The sequence below is a fragment of the Mustela nigripes genome, chromosome 16 (genome assembly GCF_022355385.1).
Source record: "Mustela nigripes isolate SB6536 chromosome 16, MUSNIG.SB6536, whole genome shotgun sequence".
NCBI lineage: Eukaryota > Metazoa > Chordata > Mammalia > Carnivora > Mustelidae > Mustela > Mustela nigripes.
The window spans coordinates 25,788,282-25,800,983 of NC_081572.1; the positions used below are offsets into that span (position 1 = coordinate 25,788,282).

At 37.5% G+C, this 12,702-nt stretch overlaps 1 protein-coding gene across 3 annotated transcripts in view; it reads right to left on the minus strand.

The window, feature by feature from the left end:
- Positions 1 to 12,702, minus strand: part of SPAG9 (sperm associated antigen 9) — a 139,247-nt gene that overhangs the window by 78,539 nt on the left and 48,006 nt on the right. For all 3 annotated transcript variants that reach the window (XM_059378821.1, XM_059378820.1, XM_059378824.1), the window contains 2 exons: positions 6,331 to 6,401; positions 365 to 459 (listed from right to left, as the gene is read on the minus strand). In XM_059378821.1, the coding sequence (XP_059234804.1) occupies positions 365 to 459; positions 6,331 to 6,401 (166 nt within the window). The remainder of the gene's footprint in view (positions 1 to 364; positions 460 to 6,330; positions 6,402 to 12,702) is intronic.

Below are 12,702 nucleotides of genomic sequence, written 5' to 3' on the forward strand. Positions count from 1 at the left end.
TTTCAAACATGCCTCTCGGTAATAAAAAGGACTTTAAACCAATTGTACAGGAGAAATGACAATTTTCAGCACCCCCACAAATCAGAAAAATTTAAACCTAGTATAATCTCCTTTGAGCATTACAAAACAATCAAAATACCTCGATACATTGCTTAGATGGCATGGCTCACGATTTACCTTTTCAATAGTGCAGGCTGTTTCTATTTTTCTATGCTATTCTCTCCTATAGCATTCCAACCATGCTTTTTGAGAGAGAGCTTTGTGAATCAGCCTAACTATTGTTCCAGGATTAAAGAACAGGGAGAAACAGAAACAAACAGATTATTTCGATTTTTCTCAAGGCAAAATGTTTGACAAAGCTTACCTAATTCTACTATGAGCTGTGGATTCTAGTTGTTCACTCCCTGAGAGCTGATGAAGTTTTGTTCTTTCTAAGTGTTCCATATAATTATGGATCATCTATTTTGAAGAAAGAAAAAATATGCAAATTTTAAGGCTAATATCTGAAATAAAAACAGTGTTTTAACAAGGGAAACATTTTTGTAGAAATTTCATACTTATCAGACTACCCACAGTTCCATGCAAAAGAATATTAATGATGAAAAAATTTTAAATGGCAAAGGAATATATGCAAATGCTTACATTTAAGGATGCTGGTGCCCAAAGAAGTAGCCAACATGTTGCTTAGCATAGCAAAAACTTTTTTCAACAACATGTGATGCTATTAAAAGATATAATTTTGACATAAATAACACACGTTAGGATATAGGCATTGGGAAGGAGGTGATAAAAGACCGCTGATAAAAATAAAAGGTCGTTAGGGAAATCCATTCACTAAAATGGGAAACAAAGAAATTAACATGAAACTTAAGAAGAAACCATACTCTGATGTGGTGATGCTTTCCCATTTTACAAAGGATTCACAGTAAATATCACTTTCAAATTAACTAAGTAATTTCATTTAACTTAATACTAAGATGTTTATTTCCTGTACCTACAGATTTTGTTAAAAGAATGCTAAAATATGGGGCACCTGGGTGGCTCAGTTAGTGTCTGCCTTTGGTTCAGGTCATGATCTAGGTCATGATTTAAGGGTTCTGGGATTGAGCCCCATGTCGGGCTCCCTGCACAGCAGGAATCGGCTTCTCTTTCTCCTGCAGCCGGCATCCCCCCCAAACATACACCCTTCCTTTCTCTCTCAAATACATAGATATAAAGAATGAATGAATGCTAAGATATTTTCTCTTACATTTGATTGTTAATTTATTGGTATCATTACTTAATGTAATCATCTACTAGCAAATAAAATGAAAAATCAGAGCACTTTGATTTTATTTTTATTTATTTATTTAGCTTTTAAAGATTTTATTTTTATGTACGTGGAGTTCAAACTCACAACCCTGACACAAAGAGTCCCATGCTCTACTGACTGAGCCAGCCAAGTGCCCCATTAGAGTACTGATTTTAAATCTTGGATAAGGAGCCATAAGATAGACAGGCTGAATACGGAAGTAAATGCTTCAAGAATATCAAGTATGTAAACTGTTATGAAATTCTATAATCCTATTTAGTTTTTGGTAATATACAGTTCAACTTTTACATTTACATGGCAATAAAACATGTAAAATTCAAAATTTCAATCATAAATTCAAAAGGCCTTTGCTAGATACTAACATGATAGGATAAGAAAAAATAAATGTTAAAGAGTAAGAAAAGGTATGTTAGCAATCTAAAAGAATGTAAATTTGAAAAGTAGACAAGAAAACGTTGATGACTTTTCTTGGGACTTTGAATTCTTAAAATTTGAATATTCCTTGAATGCTTAAAAAGGCATGGAACAGCTATGGAAGTTTCTAAACTTGAGCTATGTGAACATGGATTTCAATTTCAATATAACTTGACATATGCACTGTAGCATATTAAAAGCATAACTATTGAAAGAAACAAGATTTTGAACAAACATAAAATTTTTAGTATATGTGCTGCCGAAGTGAGCACCAAACGTAAAATTTTTAAAAAGCACATTTTTGTTGGCAAAATCTTACTTGGCATGTATGTAGAAAAATTAAATATGTCAATCTGAAAGTGTTTACTTCAAATAAACAGAAAGGTGAAGTGATGCATGAATTAAGACAAGTAAATCTGGGGCGCCTGGGTGGCTCAGTGGGTTAAAGCCTCTGCCTTTGGCTCAGGTCATGATCCCAGGGTCCTGGGATGGAGGCTCTCTGCTCAATGCAGAGCCTGCTTCCTCCCCTCTCTCTCTCTGCCTGCCTCTCAGCCTACTTGTGATCTCTGTCAAATAAATAAATAAAATCTTAAAAAAAAAAAAAAAGACAAATCTATCAAATCAAACATCATAAGAAAATCAATCAGGCTGTTTCCCAATTAGGATTGTCTAAATAAGAATTTTATCAGGCTAAGTAAAATTAATGTAGAATTACAGGGATATAGTATATGAAGGTATTTTTTTAAGTTTTAAATTTACATATCTTTTTTTTTTAAGATTTTATTTATTTATTTGACAGACAGAGATCACAAGTAGGCAGAGAGGCAGGCAGAGATATCCTCACAACAATATCAGGCTCCCTGCGCAGGGCTCTATCCGAGGACCCTGAGATCATGACCTGAGCCGAAGGCAGAGGCTTAACCCACTGAGCCACCCACACACCCCTACATATCTTCTATTTTAAATTTATATTTTCTCAGGGCATCTGGGTGGCTCAGTGGGTTAAGCCTCTACCTTTGGCTCAGGTCATGATCTCAGGGTCCTGGGACTGAGCCCCGCATTGTCTCTGCTAAGCGGGGAGCCTGCTTCCCCCCCACCCGCTGCTCTGCTTACTTGTGATCTCTCTCTCTGTCAAATTAATAAATAAAATATTTTTAAAAATTTATATTTTCTCTTTATCCCCAATTTAAAGAATGTATCTGCAGAAATACAGTTTTGTCTTTGTGTCAGCAAGTCAGAAATAATGAACTGTTTTCTTCTTGAATCAAGAAGAACTTTTAAGGAAAAAAACAAAAATGAAACTAATGTAACAAAGTGATGGTTGGGCCAAAGAGATATAAGCTTATATTTTCAAAAGATTTTAGAAAACCCAAGTTGAATTTTTATATACTGGATAGTAATCATATGCAATTGATTTGCTCAGATGAAAGAATCCAAGTTTCCTTGAGCACTCATATGAAGAAAATAGAAACCTCCCCTACACTGCCTTGATAGTACTCTATTTATTCAATATAGAAAAATAAAAGTTATAAATGCAAAGGCATTTGTATAAATGCAAAGACAGAATCTACTCCTCCTAAATAGTCCACTCTACAGATTGATTCTTGTTTTAAATGATTCGGGTTTTTTGGGTGTTTGTTTTTTTTTAATTTATAAAATGTTGAAATCTAAACCTTCAAAAGACTGATTCCTTCTTCAAATGATATGTCCCATATATAATTACAAAATTCCATGTAATGAAGTTGGTTCCAACCCAATTAAACTAGCACTCTATAGTACAGAATAAGAAAATGACAGCTAACATTTATTGAGCATAAGTCACCCAATGCATTTAGAACCAGTTTCATTTTATCCTCACAACAATATTAGAATTTTATGAACTCCAGCTTAAGATTAAAATAACTTGCCCAGCTAGTTAATGATCAACTGTGTTCTAAATGCCATTAGCTAGTTGGCTTTAGGGTCAGAACTCAAGTCCCTCTGACTCAGTCGTCAAAAAGTTAAGCATTCCCGGACCAGTGTTGTATTTGCCCTTTTAGTCAATTTTCTAGGCAGGCGATAAACTCATTGTTCTTTCTTCCTCACACCCACAAGAAAACCCCACACCCTAAAGCATTTCCTGACGTCCGAAATAAAAAATGCACTATATTCTGTAAATGCATCAAAAAAGTAGAAATTTAATAAATTGTACATAAAATTTTTTAACTTAAAAAAATTTTCATTACACAATAGAGATCTGCTTTAAAAAAAAAAAAAAAAGTGAATGGGAGGCCAGGATCAGCGGTGCCAGACAAAAGAAAGAAAGATGAGGGGCGCCTAGGTGGCTCAGTGGGTTATGCCTCTGCCTTCAGCTCAGGTCATGATCCCAGGGTCCTGGGATCGAGCCCCCGCATCGGGCTCTCTGCTCGGTGGGGAGCCTGCTTCCCCACACCCCTCTCTACCTGCCTCTCTGTCTACTTGTGATCTCTGTCAAATAAATAAATAAAATCTTAAAAAAAAGAGAGAGAGAGATGAGATAGTAAAAGAGGGCATGCTTTAGATAATCTACTATTGGGTCCACTAGCCCCATCCTTCCTCATCTCATAACTACAACTCTCCATTTTCTCAGGTATATATATTAATTCACACTTATTCAGGAGTGGCCTCAGCAACAAACACTTGGCAGATCCAGAAGGATCCCAAGCACACTGTCTGGAAAACCCCTACTCCCTCCGCATAGAAATATCACAGCAAAGGCTGACTGTCAGCTCAGCTAAAATGGGGAAGTAAGGCAGTAAGTGAGGTTTTGGAGAAAAGTGGCCCTTTAATCGTGTTGGCCATGGATCTCTCTCTGCACAGCCCAAGAATCATTTATCTTATAGCTGCAAGGCCACTATTCTTTTTTTTTTTTAATCACCACATAATAAAAGCATTTTATTTATTTATTTGACAGAGAGGTGAGAGAGAGAGAGAGCTAGCACGCCTGCAGGAGCAGGAACAGGGAGGGAGAAGGAGGCTCCCCTGCTGAGCAAGGATATGGGAATGACAATCCCAGGACCCTGGGATCATGACCTGAGCAGAAGGCAGACTCTTAACCTTAACCGAATGAGCCACCCAGATGCCCCTATTCTTAACGTTTTTGCAATGCCAGAAAGCAAAAAGGCACAGAAAAATTTCTAGTGCTTTTAATGCTCATTATGTTCCATAACCTGAAAGTATTACTGAAAATCAAGGCAACAGAATATGACAGACCTAGGTTCAAATCCAGCCACATACCAGCATGGAATTTGGAACAAATCACTACATATTCCCTTTCTAAACGTCAATCTCTAAAATGGGATAGAAACATAATAATAATAAAAATAATAATGAAATGGGGATGGATGATGGAGCTTAGTTTCTTAGATGATACCACGAGTTGGTCACTTAACTGACTGAGTCACCCAGGTGCCCCATCAATCATTTCTGAACAGTCTTAATATCTACTGACTGCCATCTAATCAAAATGTGGGTATTCTTCTCACACTGACAAGGCCACTGTTTAAGCTATTCCTGTCTTCCCAGGGCTCCATGGTTCCAAATCTCTGTAGCCAAACTTTTCCCTCCACCACTGAATATCAATTCTTCACAGGTGGCTACAAAAAGCTAAGACAGTAATAATCAAACCTCCTATGTCAGAAATTCCAACCCCTCCTCAAGAAAGTATTAATCGTATTACGCCAAAGCAAATCCTTGAAAGCAACAATATAGGTTTCTACCACAGGCAGGATAAGAGATCACAAATTAATGAAAGAAAAATGGAAGCTGAAGACTGGAACCATCTGTATCCTGGGAGATTTGGATAAGAAACGGGGGGAAAAAAAAGAGGAATTATTTTTTCATGTAACAAATAGTGCTTGAGTCTATGAAAATTCTATTTATTGAGGTTTGTGACCCCACCCTGACTGACCATGAAGCGCAAAAACAATTTTCACAGTCAGGAGACTGCAACAAAGGCAGCAGATGAAAGGCTCACAGAGAATTATAAAAAGGTAAAAGATGTTTGGGCACATTTTCTAATTTGCTTTAAAGAGATTTTGTACTAGAGTTATTAACTTAAAATTACTGAAATTTCATACAGAAAACCTATTTTAGAGTCATTTTGATTTAATACACAATTTGTGTTTATACTATTTGTTACGAGCTTAAAGCAAATAAGCCCTTTATAGTAGATTATAAATACGGAAACTCTTTACCAACAATTTACCAATCCATCATTTCCCAACTGGTTAACAAAATAAATTAAATCAATTCTGTCATATTAGCATCATATATACTTTTTATTACACACACATTACTTTGTACTTAGCTGGCCAAAGAAACAACTATTGGAACTGCCTTAGTAATTACACTATTTTGTGGCACACTAATTCTCACCCATGAATAGTTAATTCCAGATTAAAAAAACAACAGAAGTCAACATTTGGTAACAAGGTAAATGCTACATGAAATTTGATGTTTTCTGCATATAATCCCCAGGAATTATATTAGCTGACTTTCAAAGAAAAATTAAGATATAAATATAACTTCTCAGCTCAATTCCTTTAGTTCAATATTAATATGGTAAGAACAACCCAGAAACCCACCTCAGTGTGTCTCTGATGTAATGCGTTATATTCCTTCTTCAATTCTGCTTCTCTTTCTTCAAGTCTGCTAACTGAAATTAAGATACATATATTTAATCAGAACAAAATATAAAAAATTTACTTTAAAAAATTCCATCCTTAAAACCTGGAACAGGTTATCCTTATTTCTTAGCAACTTTACGACTCAGTACTTCTCAAATTAGAGACCTCATTTCACCTTCCTTAATAAAGAATTCGGGGGGGGGGGGCGGTAAACTGGGTTTAAAAAAATCCCCTAAACACTAGATTGCTTCTCCTAATATGCATATGTTTATCAGGTCATCCCCCTTAAATAGGATTTCAGTGTGATACTCAAAAATATTTCAGAAATCCCCTCATGTAAGTTTTAGGCTGGGGTGAGGACCCAAATCATTCATTTCTAACACTGATATTCAAGCTCTTTTTTACTACTGGGCAGTATGTGAAAACATCCTTGTTCACAAGTACTTCTGCTTCAGGCTTCATTCCAGGGACTCATCTTCTTTTATTTAGCTCCCTCTGCTGATGGAGTTTGTGAGTGGCACTGATTTGGGGGTAGTGATCAGAGTACAACTATGTAATACACTTTTTTAAGTTTTAGATCCTGAGATACAGAATGTTAGGACAGGATTTCATAGGAAATAAAACTATCAAAGAGGGATGACTCTGAGAGAAGGTGGGGTCCAAGAAGGACCACAAAGAAATTAAATTACAGTACTCAAGACATATGTGAAGAGCATACGGGCACTGCTACCACCGAGAAGGGAACACAAAACTACGGTGGTGGTGGTGGTGGTGGTGAGGAGAGGGGAGACTGGCCAGTCTGGAGGAGCTCGTGCCACCTAAGGAGTAGTGAGAAACAATCTGCTGGAAAAAAATGAGGCTGGTGCTACAGGAGGTGTCAAGATATTCATTTAAGTTTGTTTAAAAGACTTAGATTAGTTGGAAATGTTCTGCTGGTCTAAGGGTCTGGTAGCTGCAAGCATGCAAGACTGCTAGTTAGCCGAAGCCTGTGGCCCTGGAAGATGGCTGTAGAAGTAACCACCATGAACAGAAGGCCGTAGAAGGAACTATGAACTAGCAACAGGACACACGTGAATGTTTCCCTATACCTAATGTTAACACACCAAACACCACACAATGCAGATCTTGCGCTGCCCAGTAAAGTCATCCTTGATTTGATGAAATTCGATGTTTACTTTCTACCTGGTTGAGTATCTTGAAAATATGTCATTAATTAGAAAAACTGCAGCTCTTTGGCTGAAAGCAGGAATACACAAACTTGTAATGTAGATGTATCGTGACACAATGGGTATTAAAACTGTAATAATTTTTAGGGCTGCTTCTGTGGTTTTTATTTAAATACAGGAAATCCAAGCAAAATATGGATATTTAGCTACAATTTCAAAACAAAAGTTTTCTACTACTTCTTGTCAATTAAGTTGATCTAAAACCTTAACCCTGAGACTACTGGGTAAACCTTACCTATTTGTAATTGTTCATCTGTGTATATCAAGATTTTCTTGGTATTATGCAACCAAAACAAAAAAAATGGAGGTTGAGTCTAAAGTAAAATTGCAACTATCATTCATGAACCTCAATTTCAAATCTGTGCTCAACAAGAGTCTTGTTATTCTTATCAGCTACCTTGACATCAATTCGTAAAATAAATTTATATCACCATCACCACCACTACTGATAGCAGCTAAAATTTTATAGTGCTTACTATATACCACGTACTGTGCTACATGCTATATATAAACTTATCTGACCCTGACATTAACCTTATGATGAAAGTATCATTACTACATTCATTTTGGAGTTGAGGAAACTGAAGCAAATAGAAGTTAAGTAACTTGCCCAAAGTCAGTTGTGACAAAATCGAATTTCAAATGGAGAAGTCTGGGCCCAGAATCTGTTTTTGTTTTCTAAGATGCCATTTATTTATTTGTAAGAGAGAGAGAGAGCATGTAGATTTATAAGCAGGGGGAGCGGCAGGCAGAGGAAGAAGCAGGCTACTCGCTAAGCAAGGAGCCCTCTGTGGAACTTGGTCCCAGGACACTGGGACCAAGACCTGAGCCAAAGGCAGATGCTTAAGTGTCTGAGCCACCCAGGCATCCTGCCCAGAATCTGTTTTTCATTACTATGCTATGCTGCCTTTCAAGAAATACTCCTTTTAATCTGTTCATATATTGCAGTCTACTTTAAAACTTCACTTGGCGGCGGGGGGTGGGGGGGTGGAGGGAGATGTATAGACAGTTTTCCTTTTTGCTTCAAACAAAAGCTCTCCGTTTTTCTGGAAAGAACCTAGTCATAGATATTGACTCAAAGGTAACAAACTGCCAAGAAAAATACATATCTAACTTTATTAATCATCAGTGAAATACATATTAAAACCAAAATGCAACAGTCATTGCAAACCCATCAGAACAGCTACAATGAGAAGCACAACATACCAAGTTTTAATAGCATACACAGCAACTTGGACTCTCATATGCTACTTGTGGGAGTAAAAAATGGATGCATCAATTTGAAAACTGGTGGGCAAGATTTAATAAAGTTGCATATTTACCAACTCTATGACAAAACTAGGAAATACATATACATGTCCACTAAAAGGCCTTTAAAACAATCCTCAAAGCACCACTATCTATAATCAATCAAACCTGGAAACACCCCACATGTCCATCAACAGCAGAATGGATAAATACTCCTGTACTGGAACACTAGAAAAAGAACACATTATTGCTACACATGAATCTCACACACAGATTGAGGGAAAGAAGCAGAAGCAAAAGAATACAAAGTTCAAAAGACAGAACTAATCTAAAACTAAAAAGTATCAGAAGTGAGGGTAGTAGTTACCTTTGGGAAGGAGTTAGTGACCTGATTAATTTGCGGTGTGTGCAGCCCCACCCAACCCCAGTCCAAACACACTGAGCACCAACTCACGTAGGCACTTTCTTTGGCTTGAAAACTCATTCTTTATGTTCTCCAACAACTTCTGAGTTCAACATTTAGCAGAAGATCTAAACAGACTTTAGAACCATTACAAAAAAATTGTGCCAATTCACCATTAAAATGCATAGGCAGATGAACAAAAATGTTACCAGGTTGAAGAATTATAAAAAGAAAAAAAGAAAAAAGATGGGCAATATGAGAGGATAAATTGGAATTACTCTTTTGAAGGTTGGTAGTTTGTTGGTGACATCTAATAAAATAAGCAATGTGTATATCCTTTGACCCAGTATTACTACTTTTTAGATTTATTTATGAGAGAGCAGAGCAAGCAAGAGAGCTTGAGGGGGGTGTGGGGGATATGCACGTGGGCACAGAGAGAGGGAGGAGCAGGCTCCCTGCTCAGGCACCATCCTCAGCAGGGAGCCTGACCTAGGGGTAGATCCCAGAACCCTGGGATTATGACCTGAGCTGAAGGTAGATGCTTAACGCACTGGGCCAACCAGACGCAGCCCCTCCCCAACAATATTACTATTCTTTTTTTTTTTTTTTTTTAAGATTTTATTTATTTATTTTTGAGAGAGAGAGAGAGAATGAGCTCAAGTATAAGTACAAGCACAATCACGGGAAGAGGGAGAGGCAGATTCCCAGTGGAGCACGGACCCCAATGTGGGACTTGATCCCAGGACCCTGGCATCATGAACTGAGCCAAAGGCAGATGCTTAAATGGTTGACCCACACAGGCATCCCCAGTATTACTATTCTTACTTACGCCGTGGAAACACATCAAAGCCTGAAGATGTGAAAATGGATGTTGTATGCAATACATTTTATAATAACACCCAAATTGGAATCATCCCTAAATTTGTCGTTAGGTGGTTGGTGAAGTGAATTATGATAGTTATGTGATGGACCACAATGCAGTGACTTCGCTACTTCCAAGTTCTCTAGGCCTCAGTTTCCTGATTTATAAGTGAGGAATAATGACAGTATATTAGAACTTATTAGGAATAGCATCTGGCACACATGTGTTTTTCAAATACAACAAAGGTACTGCTAAAAGGAATGCAGTATGTATGTACTGAGATAGGATGGTGCCTAAAACTAAATGCAAGGATACTGAATATATCTTTTTTTTTTTTAAAAAAAGATTCTATTTATTTATTTATTTCTGAGAGAGAGAGAACGCACAAGCAGGCAAAGTGGCAGGCAGAGGTGGAGAGAGAAGCAGGTTCCCTGCCAAGCAAAGAGCCTGATGCGGGACTTGATCCCAGGACCCTGGGATCACGACCTGAGCCAAAGGCAGCGGCTTAACCGACTGAGTCACCCAGGCATCCCCTGAATATATATTTCTATATATGACAATAAAAAATAAAAGTCATAAAGGTGGAGTCCTAATCCAACAGGACTGTTGTCCTTTTTTTTTAAAGAAATTTTAAGATTTTATTTATTTATTTGACAGAGAGAGATCACAAGTAGGCAGAGAGGCAGGCAGAGAGGTGGAAGCAGGCTCCCTGCTGAGCAGAGAGCCTGATATGGGGCTCGATCCTAGCACCCTGAGATCATGACCTGAGCCGAAGGTAGAGGCTTTAACCCACTGAGCCACCCAGGTGCCCCAGGACTAGTGTCCTTATAAAAGCTTTTTCTCCCCACATATGCACAGAGAAAAGACCATATGAGGAGGGAGAGAGAGAGAGAGAGAGAAGGCAGCTATCTGCAAGCCAAGGAGATCTTGGACTTCCAGCCTTCACAAGAGTGTGAAAATATTTCTATGATATTTTGTCATGGGAACCCTAGCAGAGTAATACCGGAAACCAAGGATCATTATTTATCACCTTGGGGAAAAAGCTTAAAGTTTTGTTTATCAAGTGACTTGGACAGAATTGGGCTTGTAGCTAGGAGGACCTCACTGATTTTATGGCAATTTGCTTATCAGTGTTGGTTTATATGGCTTTGCTGCTATATACTACTTAACAGCAAGACTGTGGGAAAGGAGATATAAGACCCTAATGTGTATCACAATTACCAGCGATTTCCTATATTTACCTAAATGAACATGACTTCTGTTCAAACTGGCTTAGCTTCATCTATAAAATTCCTTAAAAGTTCTATTAATTATTTTGGTCCTCTTAAGCATCCAGGATTACCCCTAGCTATAATTCCTTAAGCCTCCACCCACAGCTTTCTAAACCCATTAGAGTTTCTGCTTAATTTATTTCCATTTGACTTTTTTTTTTTTTGTCTCAAAAATAACATCTGAGGGTGGCAGTCAGTTAAGCATCTGCCTTTGGCTCACATCATGATCCCTGGGTCCTGGGATCCAGTCCCACATCGGGTTCCTTGCTCAGTGGGAGCCTGCTTCTCCCTCTGCCTGCCGCTCCCCTTGCCTGTGAGCTATCTGATAAATAAATTTACTAATTTCATAGAAACGATCTGTATTTCTGTTTTTCTTAGCATACATCACACAAAAAAGGTCATTTAGAACATGCAAACTATATATGGTTACAAATGACCTGCCCCTTACCCTGTTTGTTATTTTTATTAATCAACTTTATTTTTTAATAGCAGTTTTAGGTTCACAGCAAAATTGAACAAAAAGTACATTGTGCTAATATACCCTTTCCTCCCCACACACCCACAACCTCCTCCACTATCTATATCCTGCAGAAGAGTGGTACATTCGTTACAATCAATGAGCCCACACTGACATCAGTACCACCCAAAGTCTAAAGAGTACATTAGGATTCACTCTTGGTATTAAATATTCTATAAATGGACAAATATATAATGACACACATCCACCATTATAGTTTTTTCATACAGAACAGTTTTACTGCCTTAAAAATCCTGAGCTCCACCTATTCATCCCTTTTCCTTAACCTTGGCAAACAGTAATATTTTCACTGTCTCCTTAGTTTTGCCTTTTCCAGAATCCCCATGAGCTAGAATCATGTGGTATGTAGCCTTTACACATTGGCTTCCACTTTGTAATATGCATTTGGGGTTCCTCTATGTCTTTTCATGGCTTCATAGCTCATTTCTTTTTAGCAGCGAATAATATCACATCATATACATATGCTACAGCTTATTCCTATCTATTATTTTCCTAAGAGCAATGGTCTTAAATTATAAGCCTAAATGCTCAACATCTCTTCTAAGCACAAGTTAATTTTCTTAATCCATATAAAGTGTTACTGTAAGAGAGTTCCAATGAGTTCCGCTGCATATTATAGACTTGTATTCTGAGAGATGACTTCCATCTTCCCACTATGCTTTCTTCTCTTTCTAAAAAAATTTATTTGAGAAATTAAATTAAAATTAAATTAAATTTATTATTTGAGAAAGTGCAAGCATAAGTGGAGGGGAATATGGAGAGGGAGAAGCAGACTCCCCACT